This window comes from Harpia harpyja, chromosome 11 (assembly GCF_026419915.1).
Source record: "Harpia harpyja isolate bHarHar1 chromosome 11, bHarHar1 primary haplotype, whole genome shotgun sequence".
Lineage (NCBI taxonomy): Eukaryota > Metazoa > Chordata > Aves > Accipitriformes > Accipitridae > Harpia > Harpia harpyja.
In genome coordinates, this window is record NC_068950.1 from 13,364,072 (window position 1) to 13,389,886 (window position 25,815).

The 25,815-nt window shown below is 40.3% G+C and overlaps 1 protein-coding gene across 3 annotated transcripts in view; it reads left to right on the forward strand.

Moving 5' to 3' along the window:
- Window positions 1-25,815, forward strand: part of PLA2G4A (phospholipase A2 group IVA) — an 86,079-nt gene that overhangs the window by 11,354 nt on the left and 48,910 nt on the right. For 2 of the 3 annotated variants that reach the window (XM_052800984.1, XM_052800985.1), the window contains exons 2-4: window positions 6,642-6,740; window positions 6,905-7,040; window positions 13,668-13,749. In XM_052800984.1, coding sequence (XP_052656944.1) covers window positions 7,008-7,040; window positions 13,668-13,749 — 115 coding nt within the window. In that variant the 5' untranslated portion in view covers window positions 6,642-6,740; window positions 6,905-7,007. The remainder of the gene's footprint in view (window positions 1-6,641; window positions 6,741-6,904; window positions 7,041-13,667; window positions 13,750-25,815) is intronic. The other variant, XM_052800986.1, reaches the window with a different exon arrangement.

A 25,815-nucleotide genomic window follows, 5' to 3' on the forward strand; every position in this document is an offset into this window, starting at 1 on the left:
TTTAATTTTAGCAGTTATTATTTGTTTTCATTTTTGGCAGCACTTCTAAAGCTGCCACTGGTATTGAGTTATTCCATTTTGGAGAGCCTGGCTTGACACCTCAAACATACTAGGTACTTGGCGCACCCATTATCTTGAAGTGTGAGTTTTTGTTCTCTGCTGCCTTAAGTTGGGCTTCGAAAAGTAAGAATACACTTAAACGAGTGACTGTCATACATAAAACGTTTATTTGTGGAATAACTACATTCTGAAATCCTTATGTACAGAAATGCTGGGCATTTTTTAATCTTGCTTTTTCTTATTTGCAGTGTGCATATAACAAATAGCCTGCATAGATGATCTTCTTGAAATGATATAAATAATAGGTGGACTTGACTAGTGTACTGTAATTGTTTTTACAGGGAATATATCCTAATAATTCTTCTTTTTATGGAACTTCCACCAGATTTTTCACATTCTTCTTTGATTTTTGGCCTTCTTGTTGGAAAAACAAGCTAGCTGGTTCCCACATAAGCTACAGGCTGTCTGACCTACACAGTGGGGATTACTGATCAGCTGCTTGAGATTTTTTTTTTTTTTGACAAATTTTGAGACTCTGCCACCTAATCTGATCTGTCTTGTGGCTTGGATTTCTGTAGAAAAAGACAGCGATCTTTGCCATTTTTAAAAAATATTGTTGGAGTCCCTCAAATTACCTTTTTTTTTTTTTTTTTTTTTTTTACATTCAAGGCTGATTTTTAGTTCTAGTGCAATTTCAAGTGAAGTGAAATACAAGACATTGGAGAAAAGTTTTATGTAAAGATATTAACTCAAGAAACTCTTTCATTCTCAGAATACATTAACTCCTTACTTTGGATTTACTCAGTTCCACTTTCTAATATTTCTGTAAGTTTGCCATATAGTAAAATTATGTATGATGACATGTTTTTTTGACCAAACTTCTCACAAACTGTTGCAGTGAGTGTTTCTTGTTAACTTGCCTTTGCGTAAGCAGTATAATTGTAAGATAAACCATCATGCCCTGAATCAGCTGCCTCTTCCTTCAGGCCTGTAGTTAGTGTTCATAGTGAAAATACAGTACTCGGCTGGTTAGGAAATGTACTGGGAACTTCATGACCAATGTGAAATAGATGCAGGTATTCAGGCAGAAATGCTTCCAGCCTCTTGAATATTCCTGTTAGTAAGGCCATTCCTTGTAGAATGTAAGGTAGGGATTTTCTTCTTCCTCTTGAACTAAATCCAGCTTAATTAAGTTTCTTTCAGGAGCATGTCTAATTTCTGCTGACTCAGTAAGGCTTGCCTCCTGTCATAGGAGGTTACTGTAACATGGAGCTCTCCAGGAGGTGCTGGGCAGCTGTATATAGAGAACTGGCCTGGTTATTGTACCACTTCTGTCTTCCTCATTTTTGGCCTCTAAAGTAGCCTCCAGCAATAGATAAGGTGTAAATTAACCTTGTGTTGTGGTTTAACCCTAGCCAGCAACTAAGCACCATGCAGCTGCTCACTCACTTGCCCCCCCCCCCCCCCCGCCCCCAGTGGGATGGGGGAGAAAATCAGGAAAAGAAGTAAAACTTGTGGGATGAGATAAGAACAGTTTAATAGAACAGAAAAGAAACTAATAATGATAATGATAACACTAATAAAATGACAACACTAATAATAATAAGAGGATTGGAATATACAAATGATGCACAGTGCAATTGCTCACTACCTGCTGATCAACACCCAGTTAGTCCCCGAGCAGCGATTCCCCGCCCCCACTTCCCAGTTCCTATACTAGATGTGATGTCACATGGTATGGAATACCCTGTTGGCCAGTTTGGGTCAGCTGCCCTGGCTCCGTCCTGTGCCAACTTCTTGTGCCAGTCCAGCTTTCTTGCTGGCTGGGCATGAGAAGCTGGAAAATCCTTGACTTCAGACTAAACAGTACTTAGCAACAACTGAAAACATCAGTGTTATCAACATTCTTCTCATACCTAACTCAAAAACATAGCACTGTACCAGCTACCAGGAAGACAATTAACTCTATCCCAGCTGAAACCAGGACACTTTGCTCAAGATTTCTGCAATGTTTCCAGAGTTTCAGCCCTGCTAGGGTATTTTATAGTACTCTCCTTCCATTGAAAGGAAATCTTAGTTACTCTGTGTCACCTGTAGTTTCAGTAATTGGTTACAGGCTGACAGGTCATCTTTCAAAAAGAGATTCACAATCTTTTCATCTGTTACGTTCTCTTTAGCAGGAAGTCAAATGTGGTTTCCCAATCTTAAAATCTCCTGTCTAGCTGTTTATGCTGTGTCAACTTCCTTGCCAAACTTCACCCCAGAGCATCCTCCAAAAATGTGGCACAAAGGTTGAGCTTTTTGCTTTTCTGCTCAGACTCCTTCCTTCCACCCATGCTCTCCTGGCAAGGCATGGGAAGAACAGTCAGTGCACGTCAGCGAAGCATATACTTTTTCATTTTTGTTGAAAATGGAGTGATGGGTGCTCTACACAAAGTAAGGCATAAACCTTGTTTCTTGTGTGGGAAGACCTAAATTAAGAAATAACATTACTGTGATTTTCCAGGATGCTAGGCAAAATCATGTAGAAACAGATTATTTATTATTTCTGTTATACAATCACAGGATCAATCTGTAACCAAATAAAATTCTGTAATCTGATTTGATAAAAATGGATGGTGACATTCATACCAATAGCTTGAGTCAATATTTAGCTTATTCTGTACCTCTTATCACATTAGGTTAAGCATTAATGACTGTACCAGTGAGTCGCACTTATTCACTTTTTTTTAATTGTCTGTGTCTTTGATTTGTAAGAACTGGCCAGCTTGATATAAACAATCTCCCTTTTATGATTTTTCTTACAATCTTGAGGACGTATTCTGGTGGTGATACTTATACCGTGTTATGTTTTACTCATTTTCAGAGCTTTTCCGCTCAGTAAGACAAACTGTGGAGTAAGCTCATACTCAGTATGAAATAGGAACATCTCATTATTCTTCTTGTCTTTTGTCCTCGATATATCCTGTAAAACTGAATTATCTGTAGGAGTTTACTGGATCAACACTGAGAATGAAAATGTTCCAGTAATAATCGCTGTCCATGTGTGTGTGTGTAACTTCTTTTTGTGGAATTGCTCTGGTAGTGTCCGACTTTAGAGACAGTAATCCCTTATCCATTTCAGTCTGTCACCACAAGTGAAAATGAGCTAAGATCACACAAGAGTCTTGATTTAAACAGCAATCCACCAATCAACTAATAGCTTGTTACTTTTGATGTCTGAAACTGTGCCTGACAATTAAATGCTCTTGGCCTGACAAAAGTAGTGTTGACTTTTGGGTGAAAGTGAGACTTAGGAATTTAGTAGAAAGCTGTCTCTGTATTATGTGACCAAGCTAAACTGTGGCCTGTTCAAGAGGCTATGTTTGCTCTGGTATTTTGTAAACTTGGATAATTTGTAGACTTGGACATTTGTCAATAAAACATTAAGAAATATATCGTTAATCAGTCTTGCTGGTTTAGTTAATTTTGGTGGTTCTGTATGAATTGACAGAATTTATGCTTGTGGTGTTGCAGAGGCACTGCCTGCGATGTGCTTTGATAGTCCTTTAGGAAGGAATGCTATCAGCCCTGGGAATGGCACAGTTCACAGACGATGCAATACCACCAGATATCAGGGAAACAAAACAATACGTGTTAATAATATTAAAGTGTCCTTGAAGATCTGCTTAGAGGCACTACTTCTCCTGCAATCTATCAAGGGTTGGCCTGCCACCAGCTTCAGCTTGAGTTCAGTTCTTTGTATGTGCTTGTGATACAGTCCTTAATTAGTTGATGATTTTTCCATTAGGCTTTGTGGGATGGACAATGTATAGTGGCAGTGTTAAGTGAGATAATTCTGGGATCACAGCTCTATTTACTGCAGGTGTTTGAAGTAAATATTTTTCAAGACTTTCTTTGCGGCTCTTCATGAGCTTTTGTTTGTGCTGTATTTTGGCTCCTCTGCTGCACTAAGATTTTAGATACAGAAATATATTAGCGTGCTTAACCCAAACTCCATTGATAATGTAGTGCAGGCTTGCAGAGGGTGTGGTGTAATTATGCTAGGGTCAGGTAACTCTGATTTGAATTAAATCCACTGTAAATGACATAAGTATTCAAGTCTCTTAAACACAGATGTCTGCTACCACTTCAGATGTCCTGCTGGCTTCTGGCAGAGCATGGATACCTGTCCATCTGCCAGCCCCAGGTACACTCACATGTCTGAAATAAATAGCACTGGATGCCTGTCTTTGGGTACCTGCTTCTGTTTATCACATACTGAAAGACTGTAATTAAGACACCAAACCAAGAGCTCCAATTTGGAGAAATAGCAGCATGACTAGGGTGGGATCTGTCATGCTGTTGGTTGGAGCTGAGTAGAAAACCAGGATATTAGGCTTTCTGTATCACATCAGGGTCTTCTTGCTCCCTGGCCCTTTTCTCCTTATTCAGAGACTCTGCCTGTATGTCTTTAGCTTGTAGTTTGTGCATGTGTGTTTGTGATACAGTTGTTAATTATATGATTGCATATTTGTCTGTCTGCATGATCCTTGCCTCATTCAACATGGAGGACAGATGGTGCTTGGGGATTCATTACGGCTTTGTAGCCAAAGAGACTGTTGTTTGCAGGATCACAAATGTATTCCCTGCAGATGTTGAAATAGATGAGGTGGGGGGTTATAGGAAAAGAGAGGATGATCTCATGTCTAAGCCAGTCGACCAGTTGAGTGATGATCTGGAGAACTGGAACTCTGCCTCTAGGATGCTAGACAAATAACTCGAACCAGGCTTCTTATCCTAGGCCTAACCCATTTTCTTATTTCTGCAGATAGAGCAGTATCCTCAGCTTGGTTTTGTGTATCATCTTAAAATGAGCGTGGTAACTTGTTGGTAGTTGACTGTGCAGTTAGGGGAAATGGTGTATTTTCTGTTTTATGACTTACAAATTTCCTCTCCATGACAGTGTTTGGATAATCCTCACTGTTGCCTTTTCTTGATTGCATTTGAAGTTTGCAACAGTTCCTCAAAAACTGGTATGTCAGGGCTTGTTTACCAAGGTTCTCCTACTTTAAGTAGGACCCGAGGTAAAATAAACTTGAATATAACAAACCAGCTATACAGTTATGTCTATAAACACAATGTTACTTCCCTCCCATCTGCCTATTTACACCACAGCTGAATTTGGCTGATAGAATGTTAATAAAAATAAGTCTTTGCAATTATTATTGCAGTAGGAGAAATAATGGTGGATGTGTGTTAGAGATCTTCCTTTAAGTCTGAAAGGCTGCCTGCTTTCTATGATAAAGATGTCTTGTTCCTGTTGTTCTAGTATTGAGCTGCCTTGAATGAAAACTATGAACTGAATGTATGTTAAAGTCTTTCTTATTCAGACTTCCTTAGATAAAACCAAATAAATAAACCCAGGGTAATTTCTAGCCTCAAGCTATTGTTAGGGCTGACAGGATTAAAGAAGGGATATCGTAATGTTCTAGTGATCATAACGAAACAAAATTTTTATGGAAATGCCTGCATATAATTGCTCAAGAGCAAGGGTATTGGGAGTGACATAAATGATCTGGGTTTATTCTGCCCTTTCAAAATTGAGGGTTAGGAATCATTTCCTTGAGACCAAACCCCATGTGGTGGTTTTTTTTTCTTTTCACTCTGAAGCTTCTGCTGATGGTTCAGGTCTGGCCATGGTCCAGCTGAATCTAAGAACTGATCCTGTCCAGCAGTTTCCCTGTTTTTTTAGAGATGCAGAAAGGAATAACCTCTGTTAGTGTAATTTACTTTGATGATTGGAAACAGTTCTGAAGTTTAAGGCCTCTGGTGGCCCCTGATTTCAGTAGAAATCTTCACAAAGTGTTCAGAAAACAGTGGCCTATGAAGAACCTGTTTAAATCCTGGCAGCTGGTTTGCAGTTTGCCTGTCAAAGCCTCTTGTGAATCTCTAGACAACTGGGGTGGCCGGGGAGGCTGTACACAGCTTTAGTTGGAATTCCCAGGTTTACAGAGGGCACTATTGCTGCTCGTTTATAGTTAAATGAGCAGCTGCTAAGTCCTGTGCTATTGCTGCAGATTAGATGCTGGAATTTGTTTTCTGTTATTTTCTTAGGAGCAGTTAGGTGCGACTTTGGGAATTTGCTGTTTGTGGAAAAAGCTTTCAAAGTGAAGGTGGTATGAACAGCTGCGTTTAAATGGCTAAACAGATCTTTACTATGAAGGGTTGCAGTTGTCTGGTGCAAGTTGCTGACAATTGTGCTTGTGCTCTCCAACTGGCTTTTCAGTTCTAAAATTCATGTCCCTTTGAGTGAGTACAGGACATATCCTTGAAAGGAGGATACAAAGAGAAACTTCATCTCTGTCCTGTCCTGACCATGTGAGCATCTTAATATAGAAGCAAAGCATGGGAACCAAGAATTTGTTACTACAGTAAAAAGGCTATTAACTAAACACTGGGGTTTTTTGGGGTTTTTTTTTGTTTGTTTGTTTGGGTTGGTTGTTTTTTTTTTTACTAGCACTGTAATGCATGGAGGCATATACATTTGAATGTATGTAATGGATAAATATAATTATGCTATTCTTTTTGTTTATTTGTAGAGCTGCTAGAAACACTTGGATGACTGGAATTCAAGATATTTGGTTTGTGCTCTTACTGTGAGGTAGAGGAAATAAGCACAAGAAATTTCTCTAGTTCAGGCAAGTAAATATCTCTACCTCCATAGCTTGTGTGAAATTAAGTTCATGGTAAACAAATGAATTGTAGGAACCTTCCTAAAGTGGAGGAACTAATTTGCTCTGTTACAAAATATAGTTTAAAAGAACATAAGAATTTTACTTACATTTTTTTCTTTATTTAATAGTTAAAGGATCTGTCATACTGAACTCTGAAGAACTGGGAAGCCTCTTCTGTGTAGAATTGAAATAGACATTTGACAATTGTCTTGAATACAAATTAAGGCAAAAATGTCTGTCATAGATCCCTATCAACACATTGTGGTAAGTAGCTTTGAATCTTCTATGTATACTGTCTTGTATAATCTATACTGTCTTGTATAATGTATCCTATTAGAAGTTACTCTAAATAAGCACACAGCATTAGAGTTATGACTAATTCCTTAAAGAAATGGTAAGCATGGTTAGAGCAAATTTCTTCAGAAATTTATTTGAATGAAATTTGAAAGATTCAAGTTAGCTTTTCAAAAGCGTATTGTGGCTTTGAGTGTAGCTGCTCATGTGTAAGTCAAAATGGAATACGGGCTCCTAACAACCTCATGGGTACAGTGTCATAAGGTATCATTTTAAAGGACTTGCCTGTTCAAGTTGTTCATCAAAGTGCCTGTAGCTGACTGTTTCATACAAGCTTTTCCACACACTGATTGTCAAACTGAACTGTAGTCTACAAAAGTAACATCATGTGTCTAACTTTCTCCCTTGCAGTACAATTTTTTTTTTATACAATTCTAGTTACGGAATAACTCTTTTTTTTTTTTTTTTTTCCCTTTTCATCAGTATGGATAGAGGGATAAGTTGGCAATTTTTGATATTTAGATCTTAAACCAGTGTGTAGCAGTGATGTTGATTCAAAGAGACTCTTCAAAATACAGCCTGCAAACTCTAGGTAAAGGTCAGTGAAATGATCTGTGTCACTCACCAACGCACTGCTGCCAAAAACTCCTGCTCCCTCCTTCCTGCTTTATTCCAATGTTCCTGCTGCATCCCTTGTACCAGCTCTCAAACATATCTGGTCAGAGTGAGCCAAGTGACACTGAATTGGCAGAAAAACAGTTCAGTGCAAAAGATTAGTTCTCTGCTGTCAGAGCTGGCCCAAGGGAAGGGTACAATCATGTGAGCACAACCTGTAAAAGTAGAGAAGTAGGGGCAAGGGAAGGAGGAGAAGGGAAATGGGAGCAGAGCTTCTCTTTGTATGGCAGGCCAGTGGAGTGGCTCAGCAGCCTGTTGAATGCCGTCTTTCAGCTGTAATACTCACACGTATCTTTGCTTGAGTGACTTTCCAAAGTAAACACTGAAATTGCAATTCCTGCTCAAACTGAAATCTTGAAACAAGCTGGGTGTGTTCATATCAAGCACTTTTCGTAACAGTCCCAGAATCTCATGGCAGGAAAAGTGATAAGTACTCAAAGATAGTTACCATACACTTGTCATAATGTTGAACTTCTGTGTTGCTAAAAATACAGCATATGCTTCCTTGAAATGATCTCTTATCATTTATGTGGTTTCTACCCCACACAGTCATGTCCTTTACATGCGTTTGCAGCCAGCAGATGTCAAACTTGTGTTTTACTCACTCTGTAGTTTTGTGAACGCTGCTGTAAAGACAAGTTTCAGGTTGACGCCTGCATTTAACAGTGTTAAAACAATACACTTAATCCTTTCTGCATCAGTGCCCTCTCCTGGATGGAATGCCTGATCTGATCTGCACCTTTTTGGGAGGGGTCTTGGTTATATTTCGTTGAATCATTCACATAAAAGATCTTTTTTGATATCAATATATATACCATAATGAACAAAATGGAGCCTTAGAAGTATACGTAGTTACAGTCCTCTGGCAATGCTGAACTGCTGCTGTGGGAATGTTGGTAATGCAGGAAGGAACACTGTTAATGCAAGAGCTGATCCTATAATTGCTTGAAAAGTGAACAGAAATCACTGAGGCTTCTTAATTCAAAAATTGAAATTGCATGGAAAGCTTTACTAAAACTTAGTCAAGGGCAGCAGGCTCATATCAATGCAAAAATCTTGGATTTTTAGTGATGTTTGGCATTAAAAGACTCAAAAGAATTCTGCATTTTCCAAAAGTCGTTCTGTTAACTATTATGTGTTTTCTGATCTCTTTATTTTTTTTTTTTTCTCATGTTATGGAAGACTTGGAGGAGTGAAATAAGACATTCACAAAGTTATTGCAGGTACAGACAGAACTGACTGTACCAAAAATGCTTTTAGTTTCAGAGAATGGAGAATTAAAATGCATAATACATCTTCAGTTATATCGATATGGGAGATAAATATTATAACAAGGGAGAAATCACTTCAAGATAATTTGTGTGTGTGTATGCACAAATGTTTGTCTTAACTGTAAAACCCAGTGAAAGAAGAGCATGGACTTAATGAAAATCTGTTACTTAAGAAAACAAGCAAACATTTTCATTTGTCTAGCCTAATCATCATCTCAAGTGTCCTTAACGTTAAGGATGTAAAAGTAATAAATACTTATTACACAATCTATCTATACCAGAGCTTCCTGATTGGTATTTTGTGTGCAAGTATATCTCCTGATTGAGTTACATTTTGTGACTTGGCATTCTGGGATATGAAAAATACTGTATTCAATGCATGCAAATCCCTTGCTTTCTCCATAAGTGTGGAAAGTTTGTAGGTAAAACCCAATTGTGTTACAGGAGATATTAGCACCTTGTTCTGTTTCCCAGTCCCATAGTGGGATGGTAATGGTGTTTATGTACATACAAATGCATGTGTGATATGTAAAATAGAGGAAATCAGATAATTAGAGAAATTTTACTGGAAGGAATAAAAAGCAGTCAAAGGTGGAGGAAGAACAAAGGAGGCAGGAGGAGGATTTAGAAGAGATGGAGAGCTGTGGTGTGAGAACGGGAGATATTGAACCATGGCTGTGCAGGATACTTGGAAAACATTGTGTATTGAACCAGTAGAGAGTGAATACTGTCCACAGGAGTTTCTGTAATTCAGAAAAACCCATGTTCAGAGAGTGCATATTGAAAACTATTTTTTTTTTTTTTTCCCCCTGCTCTAAATTTATGGAGAAAGAAGAAGTTAAATGAAACACATATGTAAAGCTAGGTCACTTTGGATGATAGGATTTAGGTTTTTGATTTAATTGTGAGCTTCTGAAATTTTTAACCTGGCTTAGATTTTTTTTTTTTTTTTAAAGGTATGCAGATGTTGCTCCACTCAGTGTTGCAACATTTAAGTGATTTATATACCATTGTCTATTTTTCAGAAGTAATTGAGGAGTTGGCAATGTACAGATTTTTATCAAGGCTTAAGGTGAACATAAGTTACTTTAGAAAATGCAGCTTAGTCATCTAAACTAGCAAGGGCTGGATTTAAAAAGGTAATCAGAGTCAATACATTTCTTGTGGTATTTTCAGGGGGCATCTAACTTCTTTAGAACTCAGTCTTTCCAAAAACTAACCAAAAAATGCTTCTGAAAGTTGTGTTAGCTGTTAATATGGACATTTAGGCCTTTTAATACCCTTAGAAACTGGATCTTAAGTGGAAAATTGCCTTAATTTCTAATTGCACTTAAGTTGCATGAAAAACATTTATTTTGGGGTAAGAAAAGAGACTTTTGAGCTTCCTGTGTATCTCTGTGTATTTTTTCCTAAGAGGGGGATAGTGTATTTTAGTAGTTGCAAATTTCTTCCAAGCGTGTGATTATGGCCAAATATTAATAACTTTATAATTATAAGCCTCTGTGTTATTTTGGGTGAGGCGCAGGGAAAGAAGATAATGTTTTTCTGTTCTGCCAGACCTCTGTGTACTCGCATTCATTTCAGAGGATACCAGATCTTAAACCAGACTTAACTTTCTTGGCAGAACAACAGCTGGAATGTGAGGGGGTTTGCTGCTTAAACCAATAAAAAGCAGTTCTCATGATAGTATTAGCAAAACAGTTATCGACTTGTAATAGAAAGTAGTGATGATCTCTGTACTGCTGTAATGAGAATACACTAGTAAGTGATGGTTTGGCCTTGTTTTGGTGGTGGGCATTTTATTTAGGCATATGAGTTTCATGAACAGGACTAGGAGATGCAAGAATATTACTTCACAGAAGTGCTTTTTGTCAGTGAGTGTCTTGTAGTATCCCCATTTTACAGCCAGGACTCTGGGGCACCAGAATTGCACATAAGTTCCACATAGGAGCTGAGAACTAAATCCAGCATGCCCATGTCCCGTGCTTGTAACTTAATTATAACTCCATCCTCCTCTTTGTTGCTAAACGTTCAGTGATCTCTGATCTGTGGTCTCTAGTGGGGACAGGCTCTTTCTTAACAGCTAAGAATAAGGAGAAGGGTGGTGTGTTTGTACTTGGGGCTGTTTCTCTTAATTATAAGGTTGTATATGACAAAGGAACTACATCAGTCTGTGTGAACAAACTCTGAGGCCAGTGCTGCATTTTGAAACCAACACTTCGGTGATCTGATGTGTGTGAAAGTGGCACACACCGATAAAACAGCTTTGAGCACTTTCAAGAAGCAAACTGAAAACAAGGGACAGTGAGAGTCGTTGTTTCCTGGAGATTCACAGCTTGTAAAAATTCTTGAAGCAGGGTAGATGACAGAACTGGGGTAACTTTACGCAGCTGTGATGGAAAACTCTGGACGACTTTTTTTTTTTTTTTTTTTTTTTTTTTTTTTTTTTTTTTTTTTTTTTTTTCTGCCATGTGGCAGAGGCAGAAGTTTGTTCAGGGAGAAGTCCCATCTTCTTTTCTCATTCATCCATCCACTCTTAGAAGCTGCAATACAAATGGTGATGGATGTCATGAAATCATTGGTATGTCTTCCATGTCAGCACAAGGCAGGCTGTTTAATAGGTGTTGCTTAACAACTTTGAATTCCCACATCTAAACCCCTTCTGTTGGCTTTGATACTTTTGAGGTGAGTTAACAGTCCTCGTTGGGAGAATCAGTTAGAGTCTGGATTCCATTTTTACTGCAGTTAGTGAACCACTTGCTGCGCAATGACAATTTCAGTATACCACTTGTAAAGTAATAGTTTACAGTGTCACAGTTTCCCCCCTGCCTGCTTACTTGTTCTTTGAACCAGACAACTCCTACAGCTTACAGGGGAAAAAGTACAGAGTTGAAATTTACTGCTGGGCAGACTATCATGAAATGAGCCTCCAGCAGTCGTCACAATATGTGGGTGATTACAGCCTTAATAAAGATACGACAATTCAGTGTCTGGGTCAGCCAGCGTCTCCAGTGAAGTCATACCCTCAGTATCACTGTGGGCATTTTCTCCTAGATATTTTGGCATGGTGATGTGGCTATGCCTTTGCAGACCGCTAGACTGCAGACTTGTGGAGGAGTTTGTGTTCGTATCATTTGCATTGTTTTTAATGTGTCCTGACTCAACTGTTACTTAAGCATTCACAAGCCACTTTTGCTGTTTTTAGAAGATTGTTTTTGGCTTTTTTCTTTTTTTGAGGAAATGATATATAACATATGAGAAACTCATTTTTTTGTTTGTTTATTTGTATTAGAAGGATCCAGTTTGGTTCTAGTCTTTGGGTGTAAGTGTGTTTGTAGATGTTAAATGAGGCTTGGCTGAAACAACCAGTTCTGAAGTAGCTATGAGAACCAGCTGAAGGCCCTTATAAAGTCTGGCAGTTGAAATAGCAGTAGCTTAAATGGAGGCATGTGCCACTGTTGAAAACTAAGCCATGTATGGGTTGAAGGGTTTTGTTGTCTTATCTGTTTGTTCCTTTAAAAAGTAGTTTGGTTTTTTTTGTAAGGAAAAAAAGAAAGGGAAGTATCCAGATGAAAATATAGCATGAAAGCACCTTCTGGTGCCTGAATTTCTGTTGCAGGAGAGCAAGCTGGTGCCTCCACGTTGTACAAGCACGTGAGTCAATGTCTAGGCACTGTGGGCAGTTAGACAGCTTGAGTGCCTTAAGACTGGCTTTAAGATAGCAGTGTAGATAGATCTAAGTGCTGAGAGGCAATTGTGTGAGATCCGATCCTGGCTCTAATACATAGAACTTAAAACTTACCCACAACCTCTGTACTGCGTCTCGGTGAAGGCCAATGTTGTCTGCCTTGCAATATGCAGTGGTGGTTCTCATGATGGTATTCAGTAGGTTGGTCAAACTTACAGCTATATAGACAAAGTAACGATAGATGTGAGTTACTGACCTCTTTTCATTAAAGTTTTTACTTTTGTTCTTAATTTCATCTTTTTCTACTTCCCTAGTTCATTTGGGACAGACCTGCTCTTAGAAAGGCAACTCCTGCTGTGTGCTTGGGCTTTGCAGGAAACAGGAGGCTCCAGAAACTGCATGAAATTTGCTTGTGAATGTTTTAACAGCTTGCTTTTCACCTTCGCTCCATTGTCTTAAGGACACTTGCAATTTGAATATTGATGTGTACTAAGAAAATATATTCCATGCATTACTAACTATATCCCTTGTGTGTGCAGCATGTGTATATCTGTTCCAGAACATATACTTTGAAGTAATTGCACCCATTCTTTTTACTGAGGGAAGGTAATTACAAAGGCAAGCACACTATAAAATAGCCCCCTCTTTATTTTTTTTCTTACCATACCAAGTTGTCCCTGACTGACTAAATGCCTTACAGCAGGTTTGGTAGAGAGGAGGAGTGTTATTCATTGAGATTAGTAGGTGTGGCTGCCGGAAAATCAAGCAACCCTAGTATAAGGTCTGACGTTTCAGTAAAGCTACAGGGTGCAGTTCAGCTTTAAGATGCTCTATCCAGTATGAGTTTCACTTACATTTTGACTGGGTGATTTCTCTCTCTCAGTTTTTGGACAAAATGAAACCTATTTTGATAGTTGCTTTTTGGTTCTGGAGCTTAATCACCTTTAACTCTCTGATTTCCAGGTGGAACACCAGTATTCACACATATTCACTGTGACAGTAAGGAAAGCCACAAATGTCACAAAAGGAGCAATTGGTGACATGCGTGAGTATATCTCTTTCTATTTTGTCTCTTTTTTTTTTTTCTAGGAGACTGTTGCCATAAGCAGGGGGAGATGACACATCAAGCTTGTCATGCATTGAATGATTGTTAGTGGGTTGGTGTGTTGTTTTTTTTTTTTTTTGTCTTCCTTGTTAAAGCTAGGGCAATGTACTCATTTCATTGCTCACTCACTCTAACACAGAAAGCAAATTTGCCGCTCCTTCTTTCCATTGATCCAAAAAAGCTGAGTGAGTTGTAAGCAATTTGCCTACAAGCAAGCAACACCTACTCTTAGTTTTTTGGCTCAGTCGGAAGTGCTGTTCTGAGTATAGTGAAACTGGCAATTGCTGTATCTTCAAAAGGCTGTGGTTTGGTGGTGGGAGCACTTAAAAAGAAAGAAGCCCAGAGCTCTGCTGAGTCAATGCAGTAAGAAGAATCAAAAAAAAAAAAAAAAAAAGCCAAAACGGATGAGCAGATCTCATGGTGGAGAGCTATATGAGACACCGGCACTTCTTCCCCTTTCTGTTAGGCTTCTGAGCCTCTGGACTTAGTAGCTGAACAGGAAACCACTAGGAAGAATGCCTCATAAAAACTCTTGTCTGCTTGTAAGGGGGGAAAAGGGAGAGAATAATATATTGGCTGAATCTGTAAAAAGAATATTGCCGCTTCCTTGATTATGATTATTTTGCTGTCAGGTTGTCTCTCTCTTTCCCTGGTGCTTCATGCAGAGTGTTGCATAGCCTGACTTGCAGGCTGGGGCTGGGAGGATGTGCGGTGCCTCCTGCTCTCTTATCAGGCTTGTTTGACAGGCAATTTTTTCTCTCCCAGCATGTTCCTGGAAACTGCTTTCAGGTCAAACTACAGCAGCTGTTCTGACACACAGCTTTGCTTCAGTGGGTTGACAGGTTTTTTTCATAAGTAGTGTCTACTGTTTGATATTAAACTTGGGGGCTAAGTGGGAGGGACAGTTGGAAGGGGAGTGTTCAAGAACCCCAAGTATGAGGGGAGAGAGGGGAGCCCTGCCAGAAGGGGAGAAGAAGGAATTAGGAATCTGTTTAACATCTACTGTGGGGTGAAGGAAAGGAGCACACAGAGAAGATGCAGTGGAGTGTTATGTTGGTGGCCTCTGAGAGGGTCTTTACATAAGAAGACCTTGGGAAAAGCGCTGTAAAGAGTAGAACAAGGGGCCCACAGGTTTGCATGTGTAAGAAGATGGGTTAAATGGAAAAACACAGGTTCTTGGACACAGAGGTCTCTGTCATGAGACAGTGTAGGAAACATGGGAAGGGAAGAAAGGGGGTTGAAATGGGAACCCCATGATATGATATTAAAGGGACTATGGAAAGGGTGAAGAAAGCTGGAAGACCATGGCATGCTTTTATTTTCTCCCCCACCCCTACCACCCCACCCCAGACAAGTATGGTCCTGTAGTATAAATTCCAAATATTATCCATCAATATAATTGGACTTTTTTCCAGACAAAACTCTTATCTTACCAAATCATCAAAACCAAAAAGCTACTCAGGAAGAACTTTTTATTTTGATAAAACCTGACAGAACTATGCTCAAGGGCCGCTGAAACCTGCTTGGTTTCCTGTCTGAGGCAGTTACGAGTGCTCTGTAACCTGAGGCACCTGCAGTCTGGGGCATCTCTGAACGAGCTTCCAAGTTCCTGGGGCTGCTTCTTGGAGTCCTGGCAAATCCCCTGAAGTAAAAAAACCAGATCATTGCTTCTGTTTTTATTTTGGGAAAATGAAAAATGTTTTTATTTCCCACATATATACAAAGCTTGGTGTGTTAGAGCCTGGAAGCTATTTGATCAAATCAGTAATCATGTTAATTACTTAAGAAAGAAGCATGAAGCTATAAGCAGTGGAGGATCTTTACAGCTGATTGTGCCAGCCAATATATATATATTTCTTTTTTTTTTTTTTTTTTTTTTTTTTAATTTGATTTGCCAAAACTGTAACTTCTTGAAGGAATTTTTGAACTTTTACGTTGGGTTTCTGATCTCAAGGATAGGATTCCCTGCCAGGGAGGGTGGCTGTCATTACATAATATGAGATGCCTTGGTTGGGTTGGATACCTGAGTGTTGCTCTCCCATGACAGACACTACCAAACTGTTCACTCTTCTGGTAGGTTTCTCCTAATTTATTCTGTTGTTGTTGTTCCAGTTTGTGTAGACAATGACTGCTCTGTGGGCAAGAGAGGTAATTCTACATGGTGGTGGTGATGGAGGTCCTGGTAAACATGGGAGATTTTGTATAATGTTCTGCTTTTCTTCTTTTTTCCATATCAGTCTTTCGAAGACTTTCTGGAATAGCTGAGTAAATCTAAGTTTATTAAATATGTGGAAGTGCTTATTTTGCTGTTTGTGTGATATTTTTCATCTTAAGGATTTGAGGTCCACCTCTGCTCAAGGAGTTTTAGATGAGAGGTCTGGCATGCATGATGACCCAACTCTGTGGGTGGTCATGGAGGGCCTGATTTCTGTGGCATAGTTATCCACACGTCTGTCTTCTCAAGCCTAGGCTGGGGAGATACACAGTATTTTAAGCAAGTTTTTCAAGATTTCTTGAGCTCTTCATTAATGGAGAGCATAAATGGTGTGTCATCCTTAAAACTAGGTAACAGATGCCCACTACACTGTAACTTTCACAGGCAATGTGTTTCCTTGAGTGAACAGTTCACATGCACAGCACTACTGATTCAAGACATATTTTTAGTGTCCTGGCTGATCTGGGTGGCTGGAACAACAGAGAAAGCTGGAGCTAGCATAGCTTCCAGCCCTCTATTTTTATTTTATTTGGCTGAGATTTTCCATTGTCTCTGTAAGCTTTAAAATTTTTGTAGAGTGATCTGACAAAGACAAGCAATCAAATCTGAATCTGGGTCATACCAGGATCTGAGTAGCTAAGCTACAGTAGCTGGTTTTGTTTCTCACTGATAAAGCACATAAAAATAAATGAAAATGGCAATAATTGCATCATAAAAATTTTCCATGCAAATGCTTTTCACATATGAAGGAAGTTAGTCTACTTACACCAATTTGTCATTCTGTGAATGGTGTGTGGGGATGATAAATGAGAATTACTGTAAGAATGCATGACCCAGGATGTCGGGGGGGGGAGGTTTTGATAGCAGACTCTCTCTTTCCCAGGAGTTCATTCAAGTACCTTCTTATTTCACATATCTACCCATTTAGTGTTGCCTTTGCATAGGAGTACTTCTTTACAGATTTCACTTTTTTTTTTTTTATGGTGTCCCTTTTAAGGTGACTCTCTCACTCTAGATACTGTCCTATCAACATCCAGTCAATACAGCTCTATCTTTACAAAAGATTTAAATTCTCTTTTAGTGACTACTTTTCTAATAGCTGTGCTTTCTTCTGGCTCTTCTGGCTAAGTCTTTTTATGGGCTGGAAGACTTATGAAATGAGCAACTGCAGCAGATGTGTGGTGGGTTGACCTTGGCTGGCTGCCAGGTGCCCACCAGGCTGCTCTATCACTCCCCCTCCATCAATAGGATGGGGGGAGAAAATATGATGAAAAGTTCTCATGGGTCAAGATGAGAACAGGGACATCACTTACCTATTACCGTCACAGGCAAAACAGACTCAATTTGAGGAAATTAATTTATTGCTGATTAATTGTAACAGAGAAGGATAGTTAGAAATAAAACTAAAACCACCTTCCCCCTTACATCTCCTTTCTTCCCAGGCTCAACTTCACTCCTCACTCTCCTGTATCCCCCCCGAGCGATGCAGGGTGATGGGGAATGGGGGTTGCAGTCAGTTCATAACATGTTGTCTCTGCCACTCCTTCTTCCTCACACTTTTCCCCTGCTCCAGTGTATGATCCCTCTCATGGCATAAAGTCCTTGATGACCTTCTCCAATGCGGGCCTTTCCCATGGGCTGCAGTCCTTCAAGAACTGCTCCAGCATGGGCCCTTTCCATGGGGTACAGTTCTTCAGGAACATACTGCTCCAGCATGGCTCCTCTCCACAGGCCACAGTTCCTGCCAGAAAATTTATTCCTGTGTGGGCTCCTTTCTACAGGCTGCAGCTCCTAACAGGAATCTGCTCCTGCATGGGCTTTATGCAGGCTGTGACTTCCTTCAGGGCACATCTACCTGCTCCAGCGTGGGATCCTCCACGGGCTTCAGTGTGGATCTCTGCTCCACCGTGGTCCCCATGGGCTGCAGGGGGACAACCTGCATCACTATGGGGGAATCTCTGCTCTAGCACCTGGAGTACCTCCTCCCCCTCTTTCTTCACTGACTTGGTATCTGCATAGTTGCTTCTCTCACATTTTCTCCTTCCTCTCACAGCTACTGTGCTGTGGTTTTTATACTTTCTTAAATGTTATCACAGAGGTACTACCAGTGCTCTGATGGCCTCAGCCTTGGCTAGCAGCTGGTCCATCTTGGAGCCAGCTAAAACTGGCTTTGTCTGACATGGGGGCAGCTTCTGGTATCTTCTCACAGAAGCCACCCCTGCAGCACCTTCCCTCCCCCCCAACCCGCCCCCAACCTGCCACATAAACCCAACACAAGATGGAGTATCTCAAAATCTGCATGGTTTTGGTGAGGATTTATTTATCTTAATTGCTTAGCTTTCTGCAAGTTGCAGGGGTCAATAGACCTTGTAAGATCACTTCTCTGACTGGAGCTTTGGAAAAGACCTTGCTTCCAGTCCAGTGAGTTCTTACATAGTGGATGTTTAGTTTTGCATCTACTCCAGATACTGCAGCATACTGTAGAGCCTTTCCTTACTTCCACGACAGTACAAGAACTTGTAGAAAAAAACTACAATCCCAAACTGCAGCATTCTGGAACAGAAATGCTTGCAGACTGTGGTGGTTCTTTCCATAGGATCTCTCCCCTTCTGGATTTTCAGGGGGCTTGGTGGAAAACTGGGCCAAAGGAAGCATTGTAAAATTTGTCTTTTTCTTCAAGTATACTGGCTTTCAGAACAATTGGTAGCATCTACAAAGGAGACCAGTTGTATGACTCTAAATGATCACTAAACTTGCTTAATCCTGTTTTGGATTTGCAGCTTTTATTTGCTTCATCTACTTTTGATGCTATGATAATAAACAGTGTAATTTCAAGCATTTTCAGGAAAAAGTCTTTAAACATTTTTGTTTTTAAGTTTAGATAGCTTGTAGCACTGGTACCAGCTTCTGGTACTCCCAGTTTCTGTCCAGCCATTTGGAATTAAGGATGTATTTTCACTGGAGTCAGGCTGCTCAGATAAACAAGCTAAAATATTGGGAGCAGTCCGGTCAACAGAGCTCAACCCTGGTTGCAACACTTGTTAACATGGAGATGGAAAGCAGCTCCTGTAAGTGGCTGTTGGTACAGTTAGCCTGTGCTGCTGCAACCAGCAATAGATGTCCCCCACAAGTCAAGGAGACATTCTTCCATTGGGGCAGTGTCTCTGATGTGCTTCCTGGTTGCCTCCTGCTTCTCCAAAGGAAATGAGAAGCTGTTGCATTGCGTGGGATGAATGTGCACCTTTCCCTGCCTGCAGCACCAGCCTGGCCCTGTCTGTAGGTTCTGCTTCAGCACTGTGGAGGGAAAGAGGAAGTGATGTCCACTGCAGTTTCAGTCACCATTTCTCTCTTCATAGGCCTTTGCCCTGGGGTTGTGTTCACTATGAGCCATAGCTCTTGGTGTTGAAGCTGGCTTATTTAAAGCCAGAGTCACAGTAGTCTAGTGAAGTTTAGGTATACATGTGGAGTGTTTTAGAACTCAGCTAGCTGAAAGGGAAGGAATTGGAGTTTTGCCTGCTTGTGTTAGAGCAGGGACACAACAGTGTGTGTTACAGCAGCTCATTCAGGACTGATCCAGCTGTTCTCTGTATCACAGCTGGCTGGTCTTGCACCCTGACTTAGCTACAGTATGCTTGATTTAACCGTTGAAGTGTCATCAGATAATGCTCTTCCTGCAGTGCCCTGAAGCAGGACCTGATTTTTCTAAGGGAGCTTCAAGAAGAAAACAAGCCAAACTCCTCCCCTTTGCCAGCCTAACAACCTGGAAAAAGTAGGTCAGAGTTGGCCAGTCTTCCCAGTCCTACAAGTTGCACGTGCAGATCTTCACGTGGGCAGGAGCTGTAAGATGTACTATGTGCCTAACAGAGCAAAGCAGAGGAGGAGGGATGGAAGTACCTTGCAGGAAGGAGATAGAAATATTCCTATTTGGACCAATGCTGCTCCAGTCTGTACTAGAGTGGCCTGGATGGGCACCTGAGTCCCAGGATGACAAAGCTCTGTGGGCTTCAGTAACCCCTTTTGATTTGACTCTTCCCAACAGCCCTTGTACCAGCCCTGCTGTTGATCATGTCTTGTAGTGGTCTGTGCTCCATCGGCAGCCATAGTCTGATACTGAAATATGTGTCCTTAAAAGATGTGTATCTTCAAAAATGAACAATACAAGTTACAACTGCTTATGAAATATCTACTGCAGATCTCAGTCTAACATTGAGGAAGCTGTAGACTAGATTTCAGTTTCCTTGACACATGCAATATTTTTGCCCTGTTTTGGGTTAGCCAGAAGCAGTGCTGGGTTGTGAAAGTTGTGTTTGAAGCAGGCTCATGTGTTCCACGGTGAAACTGATCCAGAACATGCTGTTCTTTCCAGTTTCAAAAAGTATCTTTTCAATGAGAACCAAATTCTGTCTCTGAATACGTGCCATGTAGTTATTGAGGCAGGGACTGTTTCTGTAAAACGTTAGTGAAAACTTGTTTTCATCCTAGAGGAAGGCTCTCCTGTTACTCTGTAATGATAACATCAAAGCAGTCATGCTGTCTTAGACCAAGGATCCATCTTGTCTGATGCTCTGATTGAAGGACCTCCTTGTCTCTCTGCTTGAGGCCCTTGCCATGCCGTGACCAACTGCAGCCCCAGGAGAGTGGAGCTTGATGGTGATGGGGAACTGTTACTGTTTCATGTGCTGTCATGTCTTCAGGCAAAACTTTGTGGTGGGGCTTTCTTGCAGGGAGTTGTGGATGCCACTGTTTCTCCAGTTTGAGCCTTTCACTCCCTCTATTTAGGAGGAGTTTCCCTCCTTTTATGCCATTTGTCCTCTGTAATAATTTGATTTCTTCCTGCTTTCTTTTCTTTTCCCTCTTATCCCCCTTCCTGGGGGAGGCCTTTGAAGTTGTGTTACAATCAGGCATTAGCCCAACCCTAAGGGAGAATCAGGAAGAACATCAGTCATAGTCAGATACAAAGGAAAAATATGAACAGGGTAAGCATGTGATACTTCCCTCTGATCTTCTCCAAGCACTCAGCTGTCTTCAGTAAGGGACTCCCTGAGCTGGATGTGCTTCCGATGTAATTAGTAGCCTTCACTGACTTTCTCTTGCATAAACTTCACTGGTTTTCCTTGAATCCACATAAGTCTTCTCATCCACTGCTCCTTTCATAAGGAGTTCTGCAGGTTGCTATCTACTGCATGAAGAAGACTTTTAATTTGTTTTGGCAGTGTTTTTTTTTTAAAGCGTGATTTGAAGCATCCTCTAGTTACTGTCTTGCATTTTGCAGGATGCTAACTGTCCCACATATCAGTTTGTATCAAAGAAAAGTTCTTACAAATAAATAAATGTGTTCATTTATGTATTTCTGACTGAACGTGTTCTGAAAAGGAAGAAAATAATCATCAGCCTTCCTCATTTCATCACTACAGTAAGGAATGCTTTTGTAAAGCCTGTCATGAAAAACTATGCTCTATCAAAGCATCCAGCCAACAGTGTTACAGGACAGTTGAAATACAGGGAATGTCTGCTTAATGCTAGGTTGTGCCATGCTTAGTTGGACAGATTAACTCACACGCACAATCATAGAGTCATAGAATCATTTCGGTTGGAAAAGACCTTCAAGATCATCAAGTCCAACCATTAACCATGCCCCCTAAACCATGCCCTGGAGTACCCTATCCACTCGCTTTTTGAATACCTCCAGGGATGGTGACTCAACCACTTCCCTGGGCAGCCCATTCCAATGTTTGACAACCCTCTCAGTAAAGAAATTTTTCCTAATATCTAACCTAAATCTCCCTTGCCTCAACTTGAGGCCATTTCCTCTTGTCCTATCTCCAGACACCTGACAGAAGAGACCAACACCCACCTCACTACATCTCTTTCCTTTTGTGGACCTGTTAACATTGATGTGCATACGCTGTTCTGACTTAGGGCTTTGCAATCCATTTTTCAGTCCTGTAAATGAAATGCCTATAATAACCCGACTGAGCGTTGAGGTTGGGGCAGAAACAATTCACAGGTGTCACTATTTTTGAGTTTCCTGTAATTGCCTGCAGTAGCAATGATGATGGTTTTGCCAAGATGTGATGTTTATGTAGCCAACCTGAGCCTGTACTTAGCTATGCTTCTGCCTAGTTAGGACAGCTCCAGGTTTTTAAAATGTTCCTGACAATTGTCTGAATTGAAAAATCAAGGGAAGAACCTCTTCTCAATCAAAGGCCTGGAGGCTGTGCTTCAGCAATATAGTAAATCAAGCTCTAGGGCTGCTGGTAGAGGACCAAAACCTCTAAAGCCTCTTGATACCAAACACAGATCCAGTGTAAACTTGTTCTGCGGATACAGAAAATGTTGCCAGTTTAAATTTGTATTAGCAGACCTTATGCCAGACTAGGAATAATCTATATTCCATTAACTAATATAAATCTGGAATAAAAGTCATATTGTGGGTTTTGAGTAATTTACCAGGAATGTGATGATATGCCTAAATCTACTCTAGACCAAATTATCCCTGCCCAGATCTGGCATTACTATGGACCCACAGTCATAGATGAACTAGGCAGCCACGCTGCCTGTTCCTTCTCTCCTGCTCGTGTCTTTGTTGGCAGAGTGAGACGTTTCACAAATTTGACACTGAAAAAGCTCTTAAGAACTAGGCATTTAAATTAATTAAAAAAAACCCCAAACCCCTTAGATTCTGGCACACTACTAGAAAAACAGATTTTTCTCTGGGCTATTGCAAGCTAATATTTTAGTCACTTTTCACTGCTGTCTGTCTGCAAAGGGAACTGTACAGATAACCTAGAGAACTGAGTATTTTTTTGGTCTTGGCGCTTCTACAAATTTGGTTTGAACGTATGAAGGGTTCAGCTGACTTTTTTGGGGTTTTTTTTCCTTTCAAGGCTGGATCAGCGAAACTGCTAGTGGTGTCCCACCCCGGTAAACTGGGTGGTAGTGCAGTGCCTGTGCTGGGAGTTCAGTTCTTTCCTTCACTTAAGTAACGCCAGAGATGAAAAGCACTGTAATAAAAGGCACTAATAATCTGTAATAAATTTATTACCCCATCACAGGATTTCTCATAGCGTAGCTGCTGCTTTGGGAGCTGCCTTACTTCACTTGTAGTCACCTTCCACTCATGAAATCTCTCACTGTGTCATCCCCTTTGCAGAATCCCTCTTGAAGATGGATGTCAGAAGCCCTGGCATTCCCTATAGTACCTTAAACACAGGCAACAAATAACCTGTCACCTCGTCCTTGGGACCCCTTACTGGTAATCTCTGTGTATACTCCTGGATATTTTAGGTTCTCTGTGGCCTTCTGGCTTGTCTGCAGACTCTTCGTCTGGCATCTGTGTTACTGCTGGACTATGAATTTGTCTGAAGACTCTCAGAAATATCTGCTCCATATGAAAGAGGCCTGGATTCATAGCAGACTCAGCTACAGTCCTGTTTGAAAATGGAGATTCAGAATGAATCTAAAAAGACAGATCAAAAGTTCAGCCTTGTTGCTGTTAGCTGGTGCAGTGTTTTATGGTATTGAATGGAGGGCTGGTGATTGTGCGGCTGCGGTAGTTTTTAATGCAAAGATTACCTAAGAGGGTGATGAGATTCTTTTGTATGTGGCAGTCTGACAACAGCCAGTTCTGCTCCTGGCATTCCTGGGCTCCTCCTGCGCTCTTCAGGTGGCAGAAGAACTGTCTGGTTTCCAAAATCATACTACCAGCCTCCTCTGCAGCAAAGACTACATACTTGTTTGTTGCCTGTGAATTGGCAGGGAGGTTATACCAAGCTGATGTCTTACCCTGAGCACCAGCATCCTAATTGGACTGTTTACCGTCCCCTCCATCCAGTCACATGACAAAGTAGCATTGCAGGCTGCTCTATGCGGGACCTTGCAGCTCTGCCTTTTTTCCATTCCTCCTTGCCCATCTGATACTGAATTAATTAATCAATTAATGGTGCCTATGTTCTCTTGAGCACTGGAGACACCTTTTTTTAGAGCCTTGTGTTAGTCTGTCCTTTCACTAGTTTGCAGCAGAGCAAGGGTAAGCCAAATCTAATAATTCATTTATTTGTTAATATGTTGTTTGGGAAACATTAATTATTTGGGAATTATTTATATTTGACAATTATTGATAAATACTGTTTTTAAGGATTCCCTTTTTTAAAACTGGAAAATCACATTCAGCTAGGAAAAACCATGATTTTAAAATTCATTACATTTTCACCTGACTGTGGCAGAGTGATGAAATCGTATTTCTATGCCACTGTGAAGCATATTGTCCAGTCAGCCGCATAAAATTCACTATTTGAATAAAAATTCAGTTATAATTTTTAAGCACACAACAAAACTATGTTTCTGGCCTAAGAAGAGATTCATGAAGCTCACGCCATGCTGGATTACTGTGATCAATACTAGTTAGTGTTCAACCTGTTGAAAATGCCTTCGTGCCACCTGTTTTGGGTTTCTCTAGGCAAACAGGTTTGATAACTTCCATAAAATTCAGAGGAGCCCTGCAGCCAGACAGCAGTGAGTATGTGCTGCACAGCCTGCTTGAGCTCCCTTCCCCAGCCTGAACTGCTTGTGTATAAGGCACAGCTGGTGTTTTTTAGCTTCCTTCCCCTTGGAGGAGAGGGAAGTAGTCTAGCAGTTCCCATTATTAGCTTGGCCTCAGTCAGGCCGCTCGGCTGCATGTAATTTTGTGCTAATCAAGTTGTACTGTAGTGCAGTAAGCCAAAAAAATGGTGGAAAGTAGGCAAAGATGGTCATTTGGGACCTAGTAAGATTTTATGAATGGGGCTGCACTTAATGGTGGAGGATATTGGTTAACTGGAAGGCAGAAAACTCCAATGAACCAAACTAACATAGTTCTTTAAGGAAATTCTGCCATGTACTTGCTGGAATATTCCTGTAAATGCATAAACATGGTATCTGGAGATCATGGGTCCAAAAAATCTGGATCCAGATTTACTTTCTATAATGGTGATGCATATATTAACTGAAATTAAAGTCAATATAGCTTTATTTAATATCCATTATGAACACAAGTGTTTATGATGTGCTCTTGTAAAAAAAAAGACAAATTCTTATGGTGCAGAATATTTTTGTAGCAAACCAGATTTTAGAGCACTTCAAGTACTTTGCATTTCTTTCAACTTTTGATGGACAAATGAGATGAATTTTAATGTATGGTAGCAGTGGCTTCATCCTTGGTATTTTATATTTGAACAGGCTTTCTATAGTTTCTTTATGTCTTTTATGCTTTTTGAAATAATTGAAACTGGAATGACTGAAATACAAATAATATGTCTCCAATATTAATTATATTAATATGGGGGCCTGATGACAGTCATCTCACCAAATTAGTAACATAAGATCAAATGGTTTCAAGTCACTGTAGGAAATTTTACAGGTTTCTTTAACAGACAGATTGCTTAAAGCATTACTCATTTTTAATGTGAAAATGATTGATCCTAATTACTGTCCATTGTGTGTTTCACTTCATGATTCACAATGTAATTTAGAGATAGAATTCTACAGCAATTACTTAACCAGGAGATAAAACAACCAAGGAAAAGTCATTGAATCCTTACTTCCTACCTCTCAGCCATTTCTTAAGCCAGTGTGTTTAAAAATAACAGTTTAGATGCAGACTCTGCTTTTGTTATTGGATATCTGTATTCAGCCCCTGCAGATTTGGCGGATGCTGTAAATCTTACAAAAGGATTATTATGAACATTTTGTTAATCACCTTCATAATTCATCTAGCTATAAGCTGCTAATTGAAGGACCCTCTGTTAGTTCCA